Raw genomic sequence first — 24,907 nt, forward strand, 5'->3', positions numbered from 1 at the left:
GAATCAATAAGAAGTGTCCCATTTCTTAAGGATTTTGCTAAGTCATATGACCACCACATTTTTAGACTTCACGATAAATTGGTGAATTTCCTACCTGCTCATTTCACATACCCCATCACCCCCTCCTTTTCTTTCTTTCCAAAAAAGGAACCACTTTATACTCTTTTTTGTTGTTGTTGAAATAAAGCTATGTATAAGGTTTCTGTTGTGACCCTCACATGCTAATAGCTCTTTGGTGTTGTTTTACTGTCTAAAGCCCCCTGGTGGACCATAGGCTGTACAAAAGGGTGAGTTTAGCTGCCTGCTAGCCAGTGTTTACCTTTATCTTCCATTTTCAATATTTTGCTTTTTGCTTGCTTGCATGGGGCTGCAGCCTAGGTATGCCAGTAAGTTCCACATCCATTTTGAATGAAATAAGATAAAATGAAAACTAACCCTAATTACTAACACTGCTACGTTATACGACATGGAAATAGCCACATACGGCAGATGGACAAATGCATGAGTGAGAGAAAGGGAGGCCCTTCTGACACGGCCGCAGGGCATGCGTAGACGTCGGTGCAGTTGAGACAAGGCTGCACCATGAGAAAACATCCAGCAGGTGGTTCTCTGTGATTCAGATAATTGGCCACAATGAAATTCTCTCAACTACTGCCTGTGTCCAAAATTTCTAACGCAAGAAAGCTCACCAGGTGATACTGGCTTTTTTTTTTCTTTTTTCTTTTTTCTTTTTTTTTAATAAATCAATTTCTTATTTAGAGTTACTATTTCCCCATTCCCCTGTTCCTCTAGTTTCATTTTCTAAATCTCCCTTTCCCTGGTGCCATGAGGTAAGTCAGCACACGAAGCTGCCCTTTCAGAAACAATGCAGGACATTCATTATAACGCAGCGAGCAAACCTGACTTCCAGAGTTTAACAGCAATGCTGAATAAAGACAACGTGGTGTAAAGTGTCTTAAATCTGTATACTCTATGTTGCAGTGAAGATTGGGTGTTCCAGTAGAATTTGTATTTTAAAGAAATGGTAACGGAGAGGTATCCAGTAGACGCCATTGGTGTCCTTGAGATTTTAGAATATGACGCTGATTTGTAGGTATACCCAAGGGGCAGAAATCTTTGTCAGATGGGACTGTCACGTACCTGAAGTTACAGTAAAGGATTGAATGTCAGGAAATTGATTTAAAAGCCAGGAATATCATTCAGCAAAATCAGATTTGAATGTAGATTAATTGGACAACTTTTGTCTGATAGACTTAAGAGAAAATGCACTTAAAAAATTAGCACGGAAGTTACCTCTGCGCCCTCCCTTCTGACCCTACAGCGACACTTGAGTCATGCATAAGATTTCCAAGAAGAGATGATCATTCAAAAAGTCAAAAACTTCTAATGTTTCTGGAGCTAATATTTTTCATCCAAGTACATTTATGTGAATGCTGGTATTTTACTCATTATATTTCAAGTCAAAGGCCAGTTAACTTTGCTTTAGAGGCTTTAGTAAGATAGTAAATGTCTTAGGCTTTGTGGGCCCCACGGTCACTGTCACAGCTGTTCAGCTCTGCCATCAGAGCATGAGAGCACCCATAGATGATACGTACATAAATGGTTATGGCTACTGTGCCAATAAAACTTTATTTACACGGATATTCATTGGGCTGGATTTGGCCCATCGGCTGTAGTTTGCTGACTGATGATGATGATGATGATAGGAGAATTGAGTTTTTATAAGTTCTTCCTAAAACAAGACTCTATCCCTATAAGAGATTCAGAGTCTCACCTGGTTAAAACCATGGATAGTCACTGAAAGAAAATGTATTTAGTAATAAAGCAGCTGCACTGGTCTGTAAATTTAACTAGTTAGTCCTCTTGGGAAGTGGGCAGTTGTTTACAGCTGTCCATGTAGTGGAGCTGGCTCAGAGACACCTGTTTAAAACGTAAGAGAAAAAAGGGGACCCTAATCTCCAACTCTTTCTCTTTCCGTTCCCTCTCACTCTCTGCATACATAGCTAATATTTCTTTCTACTTCAAACAAACAAACAAACAAACACCTCCCAAAGAGCAGATGCATGCCCTAGGAACCATTTAACTAAAAGCCGTAGTATCTGGCATGTGCAGTTCATACAGTCGCTGCAAGGAGCCAGCATTTAGTAAAAATGGTTGCTTATACCCTTCTGAAACTTGTTATCCTCTGGTATGTCAATGATCATTTTTAAGAGTCCATCTTGCAAAGGTGCCCTTCAACACCAGGGTCCTTACCGTAGCTTCCTTAGTACCTGCTGCATTCTGTCCCAGCCTCCTGAACTCCTCCACAGGCATGGAAAGTTGGAACGCCCTGACACCCCTGTACCTGCAGTCTCCAGGGAGTTTGCGAGATCGGAGCTGAGAAGCTCAGGTCATTCTACAGTGGTCCTGTTTCTGTCGCTGTGGCTCTAATGACCAGTAAGGTCTCGCTCCCTCTCTGTTCCATCAGAGAAGTCACAGTGGCCTTTCCTCCAAAGGTCCCCAAGTTGTAATGACTCTTGGGAGACAGAGCATTCTCCGAGGAGAGTTCTTATTCCTGGAATTTATGTCAAAGAAGTTAAAATACATATTTTGTAAATGTTTGAAGTGTACCATAACGTTTAAGGTTGATACATCAAAAGATAATAGTTGAAGACTGAAGGAATTAAATTTTGCAGCGCAGAGCTTGTCAAACGTGATTGAACCCTGCCACCTAGATGGATGAAGCAGTAGGCTCTCTAGAAAGGCAGGTGATGTCGGTCATCAGAATTAAGGCACAACAGGCTAATCCAGGCGCATAAGAACCAGAAAATACCGTTGTGTCTTCCAGCTTTTAGTCTTCACTTGGGGAAGGCTAAGAAAAAGCCCCAAATACCCTTCACCGTATCAGCTTATTTTCACACAGCCTTTCGTCCAGACTTAGCCCCTAGTTTACCCACTTAAAATAGTTTCCAAATTCTTGATAACTCTCTTAGGGATTTGTTTTGTCTTGGACACAATAACTGTCCATTTAAGAGAAAACTTTTGTTATGCACAGAGAGATCTTTAAATCAACAGTCTTCATTATTAATTCAGTTAATGTAGGTGTTCTCCTGCTTTCAAAAAACTGACTGGAGGATTTCTGAGATTGAAGAAGGCTTTGAGGTGCACATTGCTGAAAACACTACTTTCCAGCTGGGTTTTGAGTACATTGAACAGGGTGATATTTAGTGCCATAGGAGAAAACCAAGATACCGCATATGTCAAGAAACAACAAATACCCGAGTTACCTGACAGATTCATCCTCCAGGTACTGAGACTAGACAGGGCAATCCCTCTTTTCCTAGCTATAAAATGGCTTTCCACTTCTCTAAGATATTTGGTTTTGGGGGGTATTAGGAAGTGTTCTCACAGATCAGAGAGACTACTCTCTGAAAAGCGATTCTTAGACAAATTCCTTTTTTTCCCTGGGATAATATTTCTGTGAGAGGGCTGTACACCTGGAACAGTCACTGCAGACACTATCGTAAACAGTGGGCAATCTGGTTTTCCAATAACCTGTTTTTGTAAGTGGCTGGCCTAGTACCTGCCCTCAGTAAAGGTGGGCAAAGCTATTCTACTGGCATAAAAGAACCCTAATTGGAGGATGAAGAGGAAACACTTTCTGGTCACAAATTTTTAAGCAACAGATTTTCTCTGTATTTGACAACTGGGTTTCTAAACACTTAACTTTGCCAGATGGTGCCAGTTATCTGGGTAAGTAGTGATTTCAGTGCTGACTCTTGAGAGCAGTCCTGTGAAATCTCTTCAGTGGGTCCTTACCAAGTTCTGCAGGTTATGCTTATACTTTTTGCTTTGTTGTGTATACTTTAACCCAAGGGACAATTCGCTAATGATGCCTGAAAGTCTGCTGCTTGACAGAGGGAAACAGACCGCGCTCTAGGTCAACCACAGTGACATCACACTTCCTTAGTTAAAGTTGCCATGAGGCGTAGTTCCCAAGTGGCCCGATATATTTGGTGAGGAGCAGGAAATGAATGTGTGGGATGTGTCATTGTGGATGTAATTCAGATACCCGAAGTAATTTTGTCTTACTTGCCTCTTTTAGGAAATGAATATTTTTGGAACACAGTGGTGTGTGTTAAATTGCAGACAGCATGCTCTGTGTCATTCTTATTGGGCCTCTCTGTCTTTTTTGTTTTGCAATCCAAATGAGATTTCTGGAAAATGGCAAGATCTCTCTTTTCCTAAATTCCCCACGAGCTATTGCAGCTCTCAGAGCAACAGGTAACTAATCAGAAAGCCGCATCTGGCTGCCCTGTATATTTTTGACGTCCAGCATTGCAAGAATATACCTGCTGAAATCCACTGACTCATGAAACATTTCTCTGGCTGAGCGTTCCTGAGTAGATGCAAAAGCAGCTTTGCCTTATGCTTTACCCATGGAGCCATCGTTTGCTACAAGTTTCGGAAGCAGGCCTACTTCATTTATTCATGAATTATCATTGGACGTCTGACGGAAATAAACCCTGTGGGCTTTTGCTGGCTTTCAGTGCTGTTGCTGCCTACATCACTTCAGTACATTAGAATGCAACATTCGTTTTTTCGTTTTTTCTTTGGTTTTTTTGTTTTGTTTTGTTTTGGGGGTTGGTTGGTTTTTTGGGGGGGTTGTTTTGGTTTTGGTTTTGTTTTGTTGTTGTTGTTGAGACTGCAGCAGTATGCCAAAGTGGCGATTATGTTCAGCCTAGAGTGCTTGGGCAGATCCCGAGGTCGTCTCCAATTTTAATAGTGGAATGGTCACAGGTCAAAGTCTTGCTGCCCTAATTACCTCCACTCCAAGCCAGTCCTAGGAGTACCGTTTTTCCAAGGTACTGACGGGACGCTGAGGAAGGTGCTCCTTGCTGCTCTCCGTACAATAGTGAGGCCTTGAACTACGGAAGCTGTCGTCTCTGTCCCACATGACTTGTCTGTCCAGTCCCACGAAAGGCTGCTTGGCCTGTCTTCTGCATGGGGAAATTCAGAAGCAAGCGTAATTGTAATGGGCTCTGTTCTTAGATGACCAGGACATTCCTAGGGTAGGTTCTTTACTGGCCCTGAATGAATCTCACAGGTGTAATTCCTTTAGAGAAGCGGACCTCAGTAACCATTAGCTGCACGTAGTTAGCATAGACCACGCAACAGGAGTTCGCTGAACATCTGTGTTCTAAGTCCTATAGATACGGTGACTGGATCTTCAAGCATAATTCCAACTTCAAGAATTCTGATCTCTATTTACCAAGCTGTGTACTGAAAAAACTAGGTTTATAATGCAGGAAGTTTTCGATGACACCAGTTCAGTCAGTCGATGTTGGTTTTGGATTATAAAATCGAATTTTTTTTCTCCACTGAATTTTTCAGTTGGGTGTGTTTTGTGTCATGTGAATCCAACATTTGTGAGACGTCGTAGTAGTAACAGAGGGATAGAAAAACGTCTTATAAACTTTTTTTTTTTTTTCCGGAGAATGACAAGCAGGAATAATGATTACAAAAGAAGTATACTCTGGTAGCACATTTTGGAAATATAAGTAAGCAAGGAGAAAAACTGAGAGTTAATAACAGCTAAACTTTTATGACCCTTCTCGTGGTAGATGCATGTTTAGTTAACAAATGCCTTTTAGTGGTTATTCATGTCCTGATGGAGACAAGGCAACAACAAATTTCTGTAGCTATTTGAAACATCTGTTTTAAGATTTGCTGACAAAAATTCTAGTATCACATGTTCTAAATTACTTCGGTGATATAGTTAATTGTTTTGTGTTTCTTTATAGGCAATATACCATTTAAACATTACTTTTTGTCCAATTGACATTTGACTTAAAACAAAATTAAATTAAAGTTAGGTGCCTCCAGTCTATCCTAATAATCTGCCCACTAGTGACTTAGAGCTCCATTTATGACTTCAGTAGGGCGGGTTGTAAAAGTCTCTCAATTTCATCTAAACGTTGAGAGGTAAATTGACATTCACACAGTCTGCCAATTGGAAATCGGAGGAGGATAAAAATCTTCCCTTTCCTTGGTTCTTATTCCCGCTATTTTCAGATCTCAGATCCATTATATAAAATTGGTAAGTGCATTTTATGTGGAGGAATTTTTGTCCTCCCAAACACCGTAGTAAAATTAACATAAGGTCTCATAAGGGACAGCATCTCCGAGTTGAGGAAATGCAGTTGTTAGGAATATAGGTATGAATTGTTATCTGTTTCAACAATGTTCTCCTCTCATGCCACAGAGATTTTCTAAATACCTTTGGAGAAACCAGTACAGTAACTTTTTTTTTTCATTGTTCTATTCTCCTGAGGTATATTTGGGGCAGCAGGGTGGAGAGGTGAAGTCAGACAGCCCTGGGCTTGAATCCCCACTCTGCCACTTGTTAACTGTATTATTTGGGGCATGTTGCTTCATTGCTATAAATCTCAGGTTCTGCATTTACAAATTGGAGACAATGGGGAATGTGTCGGGAGGACTCAGCAAGGTAACGAATGCTAAGCCTGTACAGCCGTGGGAGCAGAAGTCTTCCCTACCTCTTCCCTAATTCCTCCTTCAACATCTTTCTCTTAAAAAAAAAAAAAAGCCTATGCCATTGAAGCTATTCGGGGATCATTTGTCATGCTAACTAACGTACTGTAAAAACTTCATCATGAAACTGAGAACTAAGTTCTCCGCCATAGCTCAGGAGTGATGAAAGCCTAGAAAACATATTTGAGATCAGGGCATCTCCTTTTCCCAGTGTAGACGATCATAGTCATTTCTATGTGTGGACATGCATCTCTCCTTAACCTAGAGCCGTGTGAGGCCATCACGAGTTCATAGCAGAGCGTTTACATGGTCACTTTGAAACCTTATGAAAACTTAGTTGACTTTTTAATTAGTTGCAAAAGAAATTGCAAAAAAAAAAAAAAAACCCTACAAAAACAAATGTGACCATTTTAACTAAAAAACTTTTAAGGTTTACCCACTATGACCAGCTGATGACAGCTTCTTCGGTATGAGACTGTATAAAACATTCCTGGCTTATAATTCACTCTCTTTTTTTCTTTCATCTCAGTGATGAACTTAATCTTTTTAAAGCATTCCTCTTCACTCTAGAAAACCTGTGGGTGGATATCTGTGTTTATGCTGTCAGATTTTGAGTTCAGAATTCTTCGGATTCTAGAAACCTCGTCAGTGATGGAGTCACTGTTGCATATTTGTGAATGAGTTCTGTGCTAGTGCAGAAATCAGATGTCGTATTGGAAGTAGCATGCACATTTTGCGGTGATTCAGCAAGTAGGTCTGCACAAGTACAGATACTTTGCATGCCCGGAAGTAAAGGGGGCATCAGTGCATGCCTTGCATTTTCCCAGCCACAGGGCTGTTAGTATAGATATTGCATGTTTAAAAATTGAACACACGATATAGCATGTTTCAATTTTTAAAAAGCCATTTATTTATCAAGTATGCATGTCCAAAATTAGGGACCTATAATGATGCACAATTCTGTACTGTAATATGATCCAAATTACCCTCAAACTTAATAATCCATGGTATATTTAATTACAAAATTTAAAACTCAATAAATACCTGGATCCAGTTATGAACAGAGCAACGTGTTCTAAATGTACCTGTTAAGAAAGAAGGATTTAACAGTTTTGAAGATACACTGTTGACCAAGCTGGAGCTGGTGTATTTAGTAAATAAATCAGGCAAATAAAGTTTTCAAACATGATAATTCTTTTCAGTATTGATGATAAAATAATAAAGCTTTTTTTCTGAAAGAGAGCAACTTCTCTTTGAAGAGATTGTATCAGCTTTGCAGAATACTCAGAAATGATTCTGCTTGGAGGTGGTAAATATATTGTTTTCTTAAATTGCTATAATAGCATATGTGCCAGGCCATTGAATCCCAGCCTGTGTAATATTAACAATAGCTTCCTACTGCTTTTCAAAATGTTTTCTTGAGTGCTAACGAGAATCTATTTAGAAAGTAAACTGGCTTTTGTTTTAAAGTAGAATTTAAATTGACTGGTATCACTTAAGATAACAGCAGAAACCTTATCCTAGAGAATCAGAAAACTGTGTTTGGGAATTACTGACCTCTGTATAAGCCCACGAGAGAAAAACAGATGAGACTTTTTCTTGCGCTGTTGAAGCATAGGGCATACATGTCCTGAGAAACTGCCGCTTCTATTTGCCTAAACCCATTCTCCCGCACCCATTTTGGGAAACAAATGTTATTATATGGCGTGCAGAGCTACACGCCGTCTGTCGTGCACCGCGCATGCTGTGTTCAGGACTTAGACCCAGAAGTCACACCTGTATTTGATCATTTTGTTATTAAGGCAAGATCTGAATTATTTGTCACTAAAAGGAATAAATCTAGCTTGCAACCCCTTCCATGGCACCCCATTTACATCAGGTGGCCATATTCGAAACCCAAGACAAAGTTTTATATTGAAAACTATAGACTGGAGGGGATAATTAACACGTAATTTGCTGATGTGGACTTTCCATGACTCTGTTGACAACAATGTCATTTAAATTTGTTTACTGCAACATGTTTGATAAATAGAACAAAGTGTACCTTATTGGTACGCACCCTGTTGCTGTCCATCTGGGAGCACTGGGGAAGTGACCTGAACATCTTGTAAAGTTACAATGTGGATGGGAGGAAGGTAAGGAATAACAAAAATCAGAAAGACTCCACAATATGCCAGCGCAGGAGTAGAGCTGTGCAGGTGTCCGCTCGGCTTCAAGATACCTACGGTCTTGAGTCTGTGAGCAAAGCAGTTCAGTCCCTGGGTGTGTCAGAAGCGAAGTAAGTGTGTGTGCAGTTTCCCTGACTCGCTTCCTGTGGGACTGCCGGGCATTAATGGTGGTCCCAACGGGCTAACAGGAAAGCTAGGTGAAGAGTTAACTCTTCCTAAGATGAGCACGTTACTCTCACACGTGACTTGACGCAGTAGACTTCGGTTTTGCTTTGTGTTTAGAGCACTTGACGCAGAGCAGAGTTTCAGGAAGGGTCATGTCTTCCTCTTGGAATATTTCCCCCAGGGGTTTAGCAGGAGTTTCTTTTGCCATCAGTCTTCCAAAGGGTTTTTGTCTTGGTTTTTCACTTCAGAGGGTATGGTAATGCCCTTCCCCTCATCTGGCCACGGTTTCGCTGTATAGCTATCACCTGGTGTTCTGTCTGTTTCTCTTCCAGAGTGAAAGAGTTGAGAAAGGCCAAGGAACTTGAAGACATACAGCAGCATCCCTTAGCAATGTGACATTGCTTTTCAGACTGTTTTCATTTCTGTTTTTAGCAGAGACATGCAACGACACACACACGCACGCACACACACGCACACACACAATCCCTCTGCAGTTTTGGGGAGATCAGCTGCAGGATTTTAACAGGAATGTGTTGGTCATTGCATTTGCACTTTCATGGACAACTTTTAATTTGATCAGCAAGACATCTTGGAACTCAATCTTCTGTTGGATCATGGGAAAACAAGACACCACGAGGAACTGAAAGAGGCTTCCTCTTCTTAGGAAGAAGCCGGTTTCCTTCTCATATAGGGCTGTATTCAAACATCGTGTGGAACTGTACAAATATTTATACCAAAAATATAGACAAGCAAAGGTGGGGACGCACTAGCAACAAAAGAGAACGCTGCTCCTGCACCTGTCAGTCACTTCCAAGAAGCTGAATCTTTGGGATTGGTTCTCAGTGGAGGGCTTAGATCATACAAATCTTTATTGGGTCCGTGTGTTCTCATTTCCTTCACTGATCTTATTTTATTTTCATTTATGTTTGTTTTAATCTCTACAGCACACTTAATGCAACTTTTAAAATCTGCAGGTTTTTAATGTCTTGTGGAAATTTGCAGAGGGGCGGGTGTGTGGTAAACGGGTAATGCATGGGAACTAATGAGAAACAGCTTACAGAGTTTAAATTTATTTTCTTGTCCCCCCCACCTCCCAGGAACCTACGAGTATAGTGATCATCTTGTCCCTTTTGTCATGCTCAGCACTTTAATTTTTGGGCCTTACTTTCATGTGCAATGAGATTTACTTAGAGAATTGGTACAGCATGGAGCTTTTTTTAGTAACCTTGGAAACTGTAGTCATTCTAAGGAATCATAAACCTTGCCTGGACATTTGCCACCTAAAAGATCAGTGTGGTGCTGCGTTCTGGCCAGTAAATTCCATATTTTTGGCTATAATCTCATCCAAACTGAGCAGTTTCTGTGTATATAGAGAAGGAGAAATGGAAAGTGAGAAAATATTTGAAAGGGATTATATTAATTGCTAAATATTTTATTCACAAAGGTCAATAACATGGCAAGATAAAATTATTTGTATAGTTTTGTCTGAACGAGCGAGAAAAAATGTGGATGTATTGTTTGTATATATTGTATATATTAAAACAAAGAGATATGTGCATGAACTCAAGAAAAAAGAAATGAACAAAAGCAAAGCATTAGTGGCTATGGTCTGTAAAATGAAACAAAAAAAACTTTATTTCACTATAAGAGTACTTTATTTTAAATGTTCTTTAGAAGAACATTTTGCTAAAGCATGACTAAACTGCAAAAAACAAAAAACAAAAAAAAGAGCTACTGTATTTAGACTTAGGATAAAAGGCAGAGTAACATTACTTAAAAAAAAAAAGGATATGTTTACATTTAATTTTGGCTACCAGGAGTTTATTTTATTTAATTAAAAAATTTTTTTTGCCAACGGTGCCAAGTAATGTGAATGCTAATATTGCTTACGAAAATTAAGTTACTTTTGCTAAACAGATAATCGTAAGATGAATCCGCATATGCTTCACACCATCCACTCACTCCAAAAAGAACACTTAGAACGATCGAAACCTGACAAAAGAATTAGTATGGAAAGTAGGAAAACGTCTCACGTTTTTCATATCTCCTGCTGGAAATCAGAAAATGTAACAAAAATTGCACAAAAAATAACTAAAAATTTAAAAGATGCAAACTGGTCTCGTAGGGTTGTCATGGTCTATTACTCTTTCCATATAATGAGGAGCCAAAGAACTCTGATGCTTTTAAAAACTAAACTACTAACGTTAAATTGAGAGAATAAAGTTCGCATTTGATGATGCCAGTTTAAAATTCCCAGGTCAAGTTTCAGGACCAGTTGGTGTAAAGCTGAGATAATAGTTTTTTGGTTTTTTTTTTTTCTTGGTTCTGGCTGCCAACTGTAAGTTAAAACTCAAGGCTTGTTGTGAAGCCTAAAAATATTCACAAATAAGCTTTTAAACTGGTGTCTTTAGAAGGAAGGTAGATACAAAAAGATTGTGGTAAAAACTGGGGTCAGTGCTCTTGGTGCCTTTTCTATAATTGTACTTGTTTTTTAATTACTTCCTTTCACTGCCAACCTCGGATTACTGTACAGTATATGTCTTACCACTTGTGATCAGCTTAGACAACAGTGACAGCCCCACAACCAGTAGCCACATGTACATTTGTAAACTGACCTGGCTCGATTTTGTTTTTAAATGTGTGTGGGTTATGTTGCAGCTGTTGCACTCCCCCCCCCAATACCTATTATTTTACACAATTTGACTTGTAGGAGGACACTGAGTAATTACAAACACACAATTGTATTCGAAAATGGGAATAGGAAGGTGAAAGCCAGCTCTTTCAGAATATCCCATATTAGTACTGAATTTAGATACGTTTATTCCATTTATTATGGTACAAATAACTGATCTTTTGACAAGAGTAATGACCTCAGTGGATTTGCTTTAACCCCTCACATTTATTTATTCATTTTTTTTTAATGTCTCCCATGCTACATTATTAGCCGAGTAAGTTAGAAACTTCTGGAAGATAAAGACTTACATAGAATTAGGAGCGTTCTTACGGAGGGGATAGGAAGTAGGTTCAAAACCGATCAGTGTAGCCTACCAGTACAACTGTGAATCCTAGGTGAGGTACAAATGCACTTCCACTGAAACGAAGCATTTCTGACCGCTTTTTCTTGGTTGTGAATCTTAATTTTGAATATAAGATGATAGGTAAGCGCAGCTTTCTTGGATAATCTGAATTCCCAAGTGCCAGGAGTAGGATTTCATTATAAAATTAATAGCTAATCTTATTCTGTCTCCTGAAGATTTAATTGCTATTCTTGTTACCCATTTGAAATCAGCTGTACTGTGTGAACGAAATAAAGACAATAACTCGAACCCCTCTCTGGCTGCACGGTCGCTTATGGCAGTTCCACACAGTAGTTGGCGCCCAATGGGGGGTCCCTGAGACTTGCATGTAAAACTAGTCTAGATGTCTTCTTTTTTGTAAGTTTTATTTTTGTAATTGTGCATGTGAAGCATCATTGAATCAATGGATCTGTTGAAGAACTCAGCTGCTGGAAACCATGCAAAATGTTTTGAATTGCCCTTAAAATATGGAAAATGTTTTCTGAATGCTTTATATTCTTTCTGCTGTAAATTAAAAATGAAGAAAATTTCCCCATACTATGTGTGTGCTTTGCTTTAACTTTACCTAATACTGAAATCCAGGGTGACCAGCCTGTTTCAAACCCAGATGAGATCATTGCATGAATTTCCTTAGATCTAGAGACAATGTTTTGGCATTGACTTATTACAGAGTTTCAGACATGCCCGTAAAATAAAAATGTCTTAGTAATTACTGCCACTGCCCCTAGAACACTTGCTTTTCAACGGTCTTCTCAGGCACCTCTCAACATACCAGTTACTTGAAACATACAGACACCAATCTGAATTCACCGCTGCCACTAAAATCCTCTGCTGTTTTTGAAAAGGCATTTTCCAACTGACTGCTAATATCCATCTTCTTTTCTGAGAATTCCGTCATCATCTCCTTTCCTTTCACTGCGGTGTCATCTTGTCTCCCTGGTAGTCCCTCTTCCACGGAGTCCCATGTGGATGCTCCTGCCAGACCAAGGCCACAAGGTATCTTCCAACTCCACCAGGCCCGTGGTTTCTAGAGCTCACTGAATTTAAATGACATTCTCCTTTCTTGTATATCCTCTTTATTCTGTCTTATTTTCACCTGTACCCCAACCTGCCCCTTCTGGTTGGGCGGTGCAAACCATGTCCATTTCCACTGCTGTCTTTGGTCATGTTTGTTCATCCCTTGCCTGGAGAGTTCTCTTCTTATCGACTTAACCCAACTCAAATCCCATCTCCTCTGTGACACTCTTGTTTATTCTGATACACACTAACACTTCCCCTTTCAAATTATTACATTGACGGTCGGAAAAGACAGTTCGGTATTTAAGTATTTTTTCATTTCTCATCTCATCTGCCGGTTGACCTGGCAGTGTTTTGCAGTGTTCTGTTTCTTTTTTTTTTTTAAGGTAGGCGTTGTCAACGTTGGTAGGAATACTTCCAGTAGCAACTTTAAATACATTGCAAAGTAACTCACTGCATTTGGATTTGTGACTCCGCCTACAGCCGTTCAGAAGTTGAGGACCTACTCTGTGCCGGGGCCCGGGAATACAAAAATGTGGAAACTAAACACAGCTCCTTATGGCCAGGCTCCCCTAAACAGATTGTAGTACGGTCTGTGCAGTGACAAATATTTGAGTCACGAGCACACGAAGAAAGGAAGTCTAACCCTATCAACGCCTGTGATAAATACCCCAAAGGGACTTCCGATCTCATTTTAATAAGTGTCCTAGGGAAACGTGGGGTCTCCAGGACCACTGGGTTAACGCGGGACGTCAAGCAGAAGCACACAGCCCGCAGTACTGACTGTCACCGCCAGGGAAATGGCTCCCGGCCCAGAATAATGTACCACGCCCCCGCCCGCATTTACCTACACAGTCCCCTTACAGTGCCTAATGCGCCACGTACCCCAGCGTCGCAAGGGCGGCGACGGGCAGAGCGTGCCCAGCGCGACAGAGCCAGGTGCACCGCCCGGCGCAGTCAGCTCGGGCCGGACCGCCCAGCTCTCTCGGGTGGCCACGCCCCCCGACACCCCGCCCCTTTCCGGCGCGCCCCTTCGCGGCCGCGCCCGGCGACGTCATCTGTCCCGCGCCGCCGCCCCGCCCAGCTCCCGGCCTTCGGTCCCGCTGAGCCGCACTGTTGACCGTCGCCCGCCGCCGCCGCCAAAATGTGAGTGACGCGGCGAGACGCGGGGCNCGATCGCGGAAGAGGCGGGGCGGGCGGGGGCTTCCCTGAGCTTGAAAACGCCCCCTCCCTCCCCTGCCCCTACCTGGATTCCACCCCTTCTCCCCTTTCCCTAATCCCCGGCCCGAGGCTCCGGAGAGGAGCGGCGGCTTCTGCCCTAGACTTGGAGCGCCTGTTCGCGGCCTGGTGCTGGGCTGGGCTCCGGAAGTTGCAAGGGAAAGGACCTCAGCCCTGTGTATAGAGGCACCAGTGGTCAGAGTGGACTCAGGAGCAGAGCTGTGGACGGACCTTCCCTCTTTAAGCAGAAGCCGTCTTGTAGTGGCTCTTAAAAACAGGGGAGTTTCCGGTGGTTACTTTCAGAGAAAACTGTCAAGAGTCACAAGGACCCTCTATCCCCTCCCGCCTGTTCATCGCTCACCTGTAGAGGAGGAAGGAATGGGTGCTTTCCCTGGGTTCCTTCTAGGAGCTGGGATCACCCCTCTGGAGTGTACCTGCTGAGGCTCTCTGCCAGGAAATCACAGTGGTTAAGTTCTAGATCCGTGGAATCCTCTGGGACCTGGTCTACAGACAGGCTCCACTGCAACCAGCTGTGTTGACTTTCTAAACCCCACTTTACGCTTTTATAAAATGGGGTTAATAGTAGTACCCGCTTCAAAGAGTTATAAGAATTAAATGAGAAAATGCTTGGAGAAAATGTACCAGTACATGGTCCTTCGCTGTTAACCTATCAGAGAATAAAAAAGTGCAAGGGCAGGCATGGGATCTGCTACGTCCCTGGTCTTTGACAAACTGTGGGTATAATAGAACTTGAATCAGTGGCAGCATCAGTAGCTGTTGTATGCAAGACACATGCTAGGTGTTGTCTTGGATACAGGGAAGAGACCTCTAAGACACAAGAGTCTGTGATCTCTTAGGGAAGGCCAGACATTACAGATGCCCCTTGAACAACGTGGGTTTGAACTGTGCAGGTCCTACTACACGTGGGGTTTTTCTGATAAATACAGTACAGTACTGTAAATTATTTTCTCTGTCTTTTTATTTTCTTAACATTTTTTCTCTAGCTTACTTTATTGTAAGAACACACTGTGTAATACATATAACATACAAACTGTGTAAATCGACTGTTTATGTTATCGGTAAGGCCTCGGTCAACAGTAGGCTATTGGTAGTTCACGTTTTTGGAGGAGTCAAAAGTTACATGCAGATTTTCAGTTGTGGGGAGGGGAAAGGGGTCGGCGCCCCAAACCCCACCTTGTTCAAGGGTCAACTGGTGTGCATGTGTGTGTGAAAAATCAAAGCGTGGCCAACCAAGTAATGGAAGCAATAAGGACTTCAGAGCCACAGGTGGTCAAGGAAGATCTGCCCGGGGAGAAATAGGCATTCAGTGAGGATTGGAAAAGAGGAGTACCTTTTAAGAGAGGAAGCACTGCTTCGTCTCACCTTTCCCACTCACACCACCTCTCCTCCCTGCATCCTGATGTTCCTGACCCTGTTTCTGTAAATGAGTATATTTCCCCGTACTGGAAAAGTGGCATTCTGTAATTGTTCATAACTGTGGAAACAAGTCTTGCCACAATGAGAGATCGGAAGAGTACTGAGTGCATTTGAGTAGATGTGTGCCTTAAACAATAAGAAATTAGAAGATCAAGTTTCCCTGTCTTAGGGTCCCTGGTGTTAAGATCAGGTGCTTCAGCGATGCGGAGTAGAGCTTATTAAACCTTCACTTTAGACTCTGGTCACTCCTCACATACAGACGAATCTTGGAAATTATAGAGGAATTAGAAGAAATGTCATTAGAACCTTTGTTCATTGCTGTAGGAAGGATTTCTTTTTCTGCTTTAGTTATAAAACTTGTCACAGCGAGGTCTTGGAATAACGTCTTCATACTTACAGAAATGTATGTGGAAGCAGAGGTCACTCATGCTTGTGCCTTTCCACGTTGCAGGTCTACAGGTGCACCTGCAGGTCCCAGTGCTGCCTCGGGCAGCAGCCGAAGACTTCAGCAGACGCAAAATCAAGTAGATGAGGTATTGCTCTCAAACGCTGAAAACAGTGAATTTTAAACCAACGTGGGAACACTCGGGAAAGAAATCTTTTTAGAAAGAGTATCATAAAAGCAAGAGTATAAAGGGAATTTGGTTTCATAAATGTGACAGATGAGCTCAGCTTCTGAGCAGTCAGTCTCCAGGTGTCATGCTTGTGTTCCCATGACCAGATCTTGTTCTGAGCCACAAATACTTCTGAGACCATTCCTCCAAGAACTCCTTGATAAGATAGAGTTTGCCACAATTAAAAAAAAAGAAGGAAAAGAAAAAAAGAACCACTTTATAAAATAAGGTAATAGAGTTTTAAGGATTAGGTCTATAGATTGTTCAAGCCAAGACCAATCCCTCCGACCAGATTTTTCATCAAAACGCTTCTTACAAGTAGCCTGACGTTCTGGTTACCAGGCTTGAGGAAGCCTCTAGAACTCAGTTCCAGTTGTCGCCCATTCATGTACAGAAGTCAGACGCTGGCCAACTGCTCTAGCCCAACAAATCGATATTTGTGGAATTCTTAAGTTAGAGGGCCCTCACGGCATCTTTTGTTCCGCTCTGTATATGCAGACCCATGATGAAAGCTGAGACATTCAGACTAGCATTCTGTAGCCCGAAGAGCTGTCAGTGTCCAACAAAGACATCTTGGTCTTTTGCACTTAGCTGCTTTAAAAAGCAGAGTTAGGGGCGCCCGGGTGGCTCAGTCGGTTAAACGTCTGCCTTCAGCTCAGGTCATGATCCTGGAGACCCAGGATCGAGTCCCACGTCCAGCTCCCTGCTCAGTGGGGAGTCTGCTTCTCCCTCTGCCCCTCCTCCTCCCTCTCGGCTGGCTCGCTCTCTCACTCAAATAAATAAATAAAATCATCTAAAAAAATAAAAAGCAGAGTTAAACTTAGGTTAGATTGCATTATTAAATCATTTGATCATATTTTGGTGTCATGGTTTTGTTTATGAACTGAATTCTGAAAATTTTACATTTCCATGGTAAGAAACCCATTCTAAGTCCACCCTGGATGAAACTTTTGTGTACTTACAAAAGCAAACTGGGTCTTTTTTCTTAACCAAAGGAATTTTAAGGAGAGGTTGTTGGGTTTTTTTAATTGAGGTAAAGTTTACATAACACACAAGTAACTATTAACCAGTGGTGTTCGGTATGTTCATAATGTTGTGCAGCCATTACCTCTGTCTAATTTGACTACTTTTGCATCCCCCCGAAGAACAGCCTGGACACGCGTAATCACCACTTCCCGTTCCCCTTTTCTCCCATTCCTGCTGACCTGCAGTCGGCTTTCTGTGTCTGTGGATTTGCCCGATCTGGCTGTGTCCTGTAAAGGGGATCGTGCACCGTGTGGCCTTCTGTGTTTGGCTTCTTTCACGCAGCATGATGTTGGCGATGGCCATCCACGTCGTAGCATCTGTCAGTACCTCCTTCCTTCTTATGGCTGAGTGGCGTTCCACGGTGTGTGTGTACATGATTCGTTTTTCTGTTCATCTGTGGAGGGGGTTTCTGAGTTTCCAGCTTTTGGCTGTCGTGAATAATGCTTCTGTGCACCTGCATGGCCAGATTTCTGTGTGGACATGTGTTTTTATTTCTCCTGGATACGCACCTAGAAGCAGGAGTGCTGGATTACGTGGTCATTGGTGTGTTTCACTTTTTGAGGAACTGCCAAACGTGTCCACATTCCCTCCAGCAGCGTCCGGGGCCTCCTGCTTCTCCACGTCCTCACCAACCCTTGGTACAAGTTTCTGTTCTCCCTGAGTGGAGCGGTCCTCCTTAGTGAATGTGAAGTGTTTCAGAGTGGTTTTGGTTTGCATTTCTCTACTGACCAGTGGTGTCGAATTAGCTTCATGTCCTCGTTGATCATTTGTATGCATTCTTTGTAGAAATGTCCATTCAAGTCTATTGGCTTTTAATTGGCTAGTTTCTCTCTTTGTTTTGGGGTGTAAGAGTTCTTTATATATATGTATTCTGGATATTAAACCCTTCTTAGATAAATGATTGGCAAATAGTTTCTTCCATTCTGTAGATTGTCTTTTTGCATCCTTGATAATGTCTCTTGATGCACAAAGGGTTTTAATTTTTAAAAAGTTCAATTTATTTTTTCTTTTGTTGTTCTTGATTTGGTGTCAAATCCATGGCCAAATCAGAAGTTAGAAAGATTTGCTCTTATGTTTTCTTCCAAGAGCTTTATAGTTTTCAGCTCTTATGCTTAGGGCATTGATCCATTTTGGGTTAATTTTTATATATAGGGGGAGTTGTAAGGGTCCAGCTTCATTCTTTTGCATATGGCTGTCCCGTTCTCCTAGCATCGTTTGCTGAAGAGACCATCCTTCTCCTCATCGAATGATCTTGACAGCCTTGTCAAAAATCAGTTGGCCATAGATGTTTGAGTTCATTTCTGGATCCTCAGTCTGTATGTCTGTCCTTATGCTAGAATCACGCTACTTTGTTTACTGTAGCTTTGTTGTAAGGTTTTGAAATTGGAAGATTTGAGTCCTCCAACATTTTCTTTTTCAGTATTGTTTTGGCTATTCAGGCCCCTTGCAATTCCATAAAAATTTAAGGATTGGCTTTTCTGTTTCCAGAAGGGGATGGTAGGGGGAGAACAACAGTGGAATTTTAATAGAGATTGTTGAATCTGTATATATGTACAGTGCTTGAGGCGTCTTGCCATCTTAATAACAGTAAGGGTTCCCATCTATGAACATGGAGTGTCTTCCCATTTAATTAGGTCTTTCATTTCTTTCAGCAGTGTCTTGTAGTTTTCAGCGCACAAATCTTTTGCCTCCTTCGTTCAATTTATCCCCTAGGTATTTTATTCTTTTGGATGCTACTGTATATGGAATTGTTTTTTTTAATTTCCTTTTCATTTCCCTTGTATAGAAACATTCTGATTTCTGGGTGGTGGTCTTGTACCCTGAACCTGCACTGAATGTGTTTATTGGCATTTTCCATATATGGAATCATCTGCATATAGAGGTCGTTTTACTTCTTTCTTTCCAGTGTGGATGTCTTTTATTCTTTTCCTTGCCCGATTGCTCTGGCCAGAACTTCCAGTACAGTGTTGAACAGCATTAGTGAAAGTGGGTATCCTTGCTTGTTCTTGATCTTAGGGAGAAACTCTCCGTCTTTCACCATTGAGCATGGATGTTAGTTGTGGGTTTTCCATCAATGTCCTTTATCACGTTAGAGAAGTGCTCTTCTGTTTCTTGTTTGCTGAGTGTTTTCATCATGGAAGAGCGAGGCACTCCCCGCTCCGTCCTTTTTAAATGGAAGTATGGTTCAAAGTAATAAAGTGCTGTTCTGAAAGAAAATGTGCCCATTTACTTCACTGAGAGTTTTGCTTGTTCTTCCCTCCCTTTCTGTGTAACTTGGTGTTGATCGTGTTCATTCAGGTGGTGGACATCATGAGAGTCAATGTGGATAAGGTGTTGGAAAGAGATCAGAAGCTCTCGGAGTTAGACGATCGTGCAGACGCACTGCAGGCAGGAGCGTCCCAGTTTGAAACAAGTGCTGCCAAGTTGAAGAGAAAATATTGGTGGAAGAATTGCAAGGTAATTTTCTTTTAGCTGGTTTTTACATTAAGTCACCCTCTGTATTCCCAGGAGGGCCAGCTGAGGCTGCAGGTGTGGGAGATGAGTGTGACGTCCCGTACGGGGCAATCTGGATCGACTTTGAGTCTAAAGTGCTGACTGCACCCATGCTCCCTTCCCGTCCCCTCAGCCAGGAATGCTCCATGATCCATGGCTGACCTTGGAAGCATGTAGAACAGGAATGTCCAAAGTCAGTCACAGACCTCAGCCCAAGGCCCCAAGCACATCCTGGCAGGAGAGGGCTGGGCGTGGCGGTCAGCTGGCCTGTGATTCCGGGACTGGGGCTCCAGCGTCACAGGACGGGGGGCGGTGCTTGAAAGCCAGTGGGCTCCACAGACGCACGGAAGCAGTCCTCCAGCTGCGTATCCCGAAGCAGATCTGCGTCTGCCACAGCCCAAGTGTATCTTGCCCCCTTACTGGTATCAGGGACACTTTCTGACGCACAGGACGCGCTTAGCAGCCCTTCCTTGTGTGAGGAGCTTTATACATAAGCAAATGCCTTTCCACGGACCACAAATCATTTGACCATCTTCTAAAAAGCAGATAAATGACTCCATGCCGTAATTGAGAACAGTAAACTTAGACTTTAAAAATTAGGAATTATTTCAGATTGTAGTGCTCCTTAACTTTTCGGTCAGTGACTAGAATATTATACTTTTCGGTGAGCACGCGGATCTGTGTTTGGAAACGTGAAGTGGTCTGTGTTTTGTCACAGATGTGGGCGATAGGCATTGTCGTCGTCGTCATCATCATCATCATCATCATCGGTGAGTGTCCCTGGCCTAAACTCATTGTTTGGGTCTTCCCAGTCTGGGCGCAGCTGATGCCACATACAAGAACCCAGAATTCAAGTTCCCTCAGAACTCTTAGTTTATCCAAAGATTTTCGTTTTCTTCAGTAAATGTTTTACATATTTGAGTGTTATTTCACTAAAATCCAAGGGTTTTTTAAATATAAACTTGGTCCTTTGAAGTTAGAGAAAATGTATTCATTTCCACTGACGCATGTTTTCACTGAGTACATTGTCATCTGATATTTCCTTTTACAAGAAACAGTATCATCTGTTGATTAAAAGCGTGACTCCCTGTTATCCACCGTGGCTCCGTTCCCGTCCGGCTGCGTGGCCTTGGGCAAGCAGATTAACGTCCTTGATCCTCAGTTTCTTCCCTTGTAAAGTGGGGTTGATAACAGTACCCCCCATATGTTTGCTCTGAGGACACCAGTGCTCGGTAGACAGCGTGTGGGGTGGTTCCCGGCGCGTAGCGGTAGTCGTGGCCGGACGAGTAGACGAGCCCATGCAGGCGCGCATGCGCTGAAGCATGATCACTGGCGTTACTACCGCCGCTAGCGTGCGTGATCCTGGAACAGGCCGTTGACGTTTGGAGCCCGGGACCTGGGAACATTTGCCAAAGCAGTTCTCCCCGTCCCTTCTCGTGACAGTGCCCTCAAGCCCTCTCCGAAGGGTAGAGAGGCCCCTAGTGAGAAGTCGGCCGGACTGAATTGCGTATTCAGCCTGCGGCCTTCAGGGTCAGTTCCGGGCTTCAGTGAGAGACTGACCGCTGTTTCCTCTGCTTCTTTGTGTCTCCCCCGCTCGTTAGTGTGGAATGTTTCCCCGTGAAGAACCCGTGCAGCCCCGGCCTGCTGTTCAGGAAACCTCTTCAAGACGTTTGACTTAGAACCTGCTATATTCTCGAGCTCGCCTACTGTTCTGTCTAAACTGATTGTTTTCTGTTCATTACTGTAAAGTTTAATTTCTAGGAAACGTGCCTTTGTAATGTCATAAGCACTCCAGACTTGACGTGCGGCCGCCCGGCCCACGCCTGGCCCGGCGCCTTCACAGATTGCCGTGCGGCCGATGAAGAGGATCTCTTAAGTTCCCGAGGGTCGTCACCTCGAAGTAATGTTGTCTGATGAATTGCCATTAATTCCAGTTACAGGAATTTGTTCCAAGTTAGCTATCCCTGTCATATGACATCCTCAGAACCACATTCTAAACCTTCAGGTGATCAGATTTCCAATTTGTGCCTTCCAGAAAGAACACTACTGCCTAACGCAAATCTGTAACGATAACAGGTTGTGCCTTATTTTGCTATTTTTCAGATTCCCTATAAGAGAACTCTCTACTGTTTATAAGCACTACTGACGCTTGCGCTGTATTTAAAATAAGATGTGGAGGAAGAGTTATTGCTCTTACATTAGATATGAAGATGTTTGCTTTCTTGTTACTGTTTTTGTATCACTTGCTAAAAATATTATTTTAATCAGAAGTAATAGCCTCTTTAAAACATTTTTATAGAACTGTGGCCAAGACCAAAGTTTCTATTTTGCCAAAAAGTTGAATGCCAGTACAGTGTCCTTAAGTTGGTTCCCGACAGATAAATTCAAAAAAGTGACAAATGGAACTTAAGGTGCCCTTCAGAATTAAAATTATAATATTGTGCGTGAACCCTCTACACCCTAGCAGGCCTTTCTTGCCTTTGGAGTGCGGTAGGCGGTGCGGCTCCCCCTCCGATTCAGCATTTCTCCCAGGGGTGGGAGAAGGTTTAAGCGGGACTCTGACCATGTCATCCGTAGAGACTGAGTTCTACCCAGCAGTTGGCAGATGGTCAGCCGTGCACCCCACTAGGTCTCTGCTAATTGTGTGAGTAACTGTTCTGCAGCCTTCAAGTGAGACCGTCTATGAACTGGTCGTTAACTGGCCCAGGCCCTATAGATGATAGCCTCCGGGAGTTTGTTTCCTATTTTTATCTGTATTCCACTTCCTAAATCTGTTTTCTAAATTATGCTTTCAGTTGGGCATTGGTCAGGGGCGGATGACTCTTCCCAGGGGATAGCTAACCAGAGACACTTTCTTTCTTCAACGTCATGGGCTGTCTGCACAAGTTGCTGCTTTGGAAGTAGCTTTGTCACCTGAGGGACTTGTGTGTGTGAGACTTGGACCATCAGGGCGGTGGCCTAAGGATGGGAGTTCAGGTAGGCATGCAGACAGGTGGGGGGGCTGCTGAGGGAGAGCTGCGGAGGTGTTACCGCTCTGGCCCGTGGTTACTGGAGAGTTCTAAAATTCTTGTTCACATGCTAGCATGTGACTTACAAAGCAACAACAGTTGAGGGGCACCAGGACACGGGCTCCCTTTAATATCTGTTCCCCTGGCCTCATGGTGAAGACATGCCCTGCAGGGCACCCAGCTGTGAGAAGGAAGCAGTGGTCAGTGTGGGGCGGGCCGTGAGCCCCCCATCCCGGCCACTCGGGGGCGCTAGCCGGGTCTGACTCTGAAACCTTGGTGCTCCCTCCTTGCCTCGTGCCCAGTCCCACGTAACCGTCTGGCTCCTGCATTAACCCAGGGGCACCTCGCTTGTATCTGTGCATTTAGCTGGGAGCTCACCCACTATAATGAACTGAATAAACTGTTTATAAACGTAATTCCGGTATCTCTGTTGCTTGTGGAAGAAGAGCTGCGCATGGTCCAAGTCTTAAAAATGGCCTTCCTTTCTGCTGCCTTTACCTCTCACTTAGAAACCCCAAACTCCACTTTCTCTTCCTTCTCCCCAGTCTCCTTCCCGAGGACTCATTGCTTAGTCCCCAGCATTTCCCCAAACCCTGGTGAACCCAAGCAAACCCTTCCCCTTGGGGAAGTGGGGGGCTGGCTTTCTCACGATTACCAGAATGCTCAGGATCTGGCTTTTGAGTTTCTTAAATATACGCTCTTAAAAGAGTGACGTGCAGTCCTGGCCCTGTATCTGGTAGAATAGGAAGCTGCCTACGTGGCACACGGGGAAGGTAACGTGGATGGTCAAGGTACTTCCCCAAACATGGCTCTCAGTTTGATTCTGCGTATCCTTCCCCTTGAATACACTTCCCCTCTTAATCTACCACCACTAGGAACAATAAAATACGGGTGGAAGTAGCCTTTGCTTATGGTTACAATAAAACACCAGTTTCCTATATAAATCTGGGAGAAAAGAGGTTGACTTCTTCACCACTGCCTTGACCTGGGGTAGATGATTGCCTCTTTCTTGTCTGGCATGCCATGTATCCGACAGAGCACTCTGGTCGAATTGTGTACAGTGGAATTTGTTCAGGACCTTAATACAATGAGATCTATATAAATTTTGGTGCCATTTTCAAGCTTTTGAAGGAAAATCTACCATAAACGGGCTGTTTTCTGCTTCTCCTGTAAATGTCAGGATTCTTTGGCCAACTGGGTCCTCAGCCAACTTCTCTTTCCGTTCTTCTCCCTCTCCCTGGTCAATCTTACCTATTCCCTCGTCTCTAATCATTAACGTACTGATGATTCCTGACCTAGTGGACACAAGCCTCTCAAACTCAGCATGGACCAGACAGATTTAAGCATTCCCCTGCCACATGCTCCTCTTCCTACCGTTAATAGTGTCTGTTCCAGAAAATGGCACTACCATCCAACCCGTGCCCAACGCCAGACAAGTCCACTGGACTTGCTGGTATTTTTAGTCGCCATACAGATCACTCAGAACATGCTGGAACGCTACCTAATAAACATTCCCCAAATCTCAATGGCTTGAAGTTATTTCCTTGCTCATGCCTCATGTCCAATGCCAGGCAACAGGAAGGTTCTATCGTCACTCCCTCGGGGGGACTTCCTGTAAACATTTGTTTCGGGTTATCACTGTGGCAGGAAGGGAACATCAGACATTGTGCGCTGGCTCTCACAGCTTCCGTCTGGAAGTGGGGTTCTTATCTCTGCTCACATTTTACTGGCCAAAGCAAGTCACATGACCCTGCCTAACCTCAGAGGTGGCAGGGGACACATGTCACTGGAAGGAGAAATGTGATGTTTGTGAACAATGGCCTTCCTGATGACAATTTCAGTCAAAGAATGAGGCAGATTCCCTTTGACTCATAAGTATTTTCGGATGAGTTGTGCATCCTACATGATAATTCTATATTTGCATCACTAACAGAATATTTTTCTTAAAGTATGGTGATTTTTTTTTATTGGTTTTGTGTGAGGATTGTTTGTTTAAAATTGACTGCTTAGTGCATTTAAAAATAGCGTCCTTGGGGGTGCCTGGGTGGCTCAGTCGGTGGAGCGTGGGACTCTTGCTCTCAGGGTGGTGAGTTTGAGCCCTACGTTGGGTATAGAGATGACTTAAAAATAAAATCTTAAAAAAAAAATGGCAT

At 43.0% G+C, this 24,907-nt stretch overlaps 2 protein-coding genes across 2 annotated transcripts in view; both read left to right on the top strand.

Annotated features, from left to right (window-relative positions):
• CAMTA1 (calmodulin binding transcription activator 1) overlaps nt 1-12,476 on the top strand; it is a 682,439-nt gene extending 669,963 nt beyond the window's left edge. Inside the window, 2 exon segments of the mRNA XM_034671158.1 lie at nt 257-287; nt 9,197-12,476. Coding sequence (XP_034527049.1) covers nt 257-287; nt 9,197-9,229 — 64 coding nt within the window. The 3' untranslated portion in view covers nt 9,230-12,476.
• A 1,490-nt stretch (nt 12,477-13,966) lies between these two features.
• Nucleotides 13,967-23,170, top strand: VAMP3 (vesicle associated membrane protein 3). Its single transcript, XM_034671172.1, has 5 exons — nt 13,967-14,104; nt 16,065-16,146; nt 19,552-19,710; nt 20,465-20,516; nt 21,348-23,170. Coding segments are annotated over exons 1-5 (315 nt in total). The 5' UTR covers nt 13,967-14,102; the 3' UTR covers nt 21,368-23,170.
• The last annotated feature ends 1,737 nt before the right edge of the window (nt 23,171-24,907 follow it).

This window comes from Ailuropoda melanoleuca, chromosome 11, assembly GCF_002007445.2.
Source record: "Ailuropoda melanoleuca isolate Jingjing chromosome 11, ASM200744v2, whole genome shotgun sequence".
In the NCBI taxonomy this organism is placed as follows: domain Eukaryota; kingdom Metazoa; phylum Chordata; class Mammalia; order Carnivora; family Ursidae; genus Ailuropoda; species Ailuropoda melanoleuca.

What these genes read in the sequence shown, in the direction of transcription:
- VAMP3 (XM_034671172.1), top strand. An exon ending in CGCAAAATCAAGTAGATGAG is followed by an intron (nt 16,147 to 19,551) that starts GTATTGCTCTCA and finishes GTGTTCATTCAG; the next exon opens with GTGGTGGACATCATGAGAGT. An exon ending in CATCATCATCATCATCATCG is followed by an intron (nt 20,517 to 21,347) that starts GTGAGTGTCCCT and finishes CCCGCTCGTTAG; the next exon opens with TGTGGAATGTTTCCCCGTGA.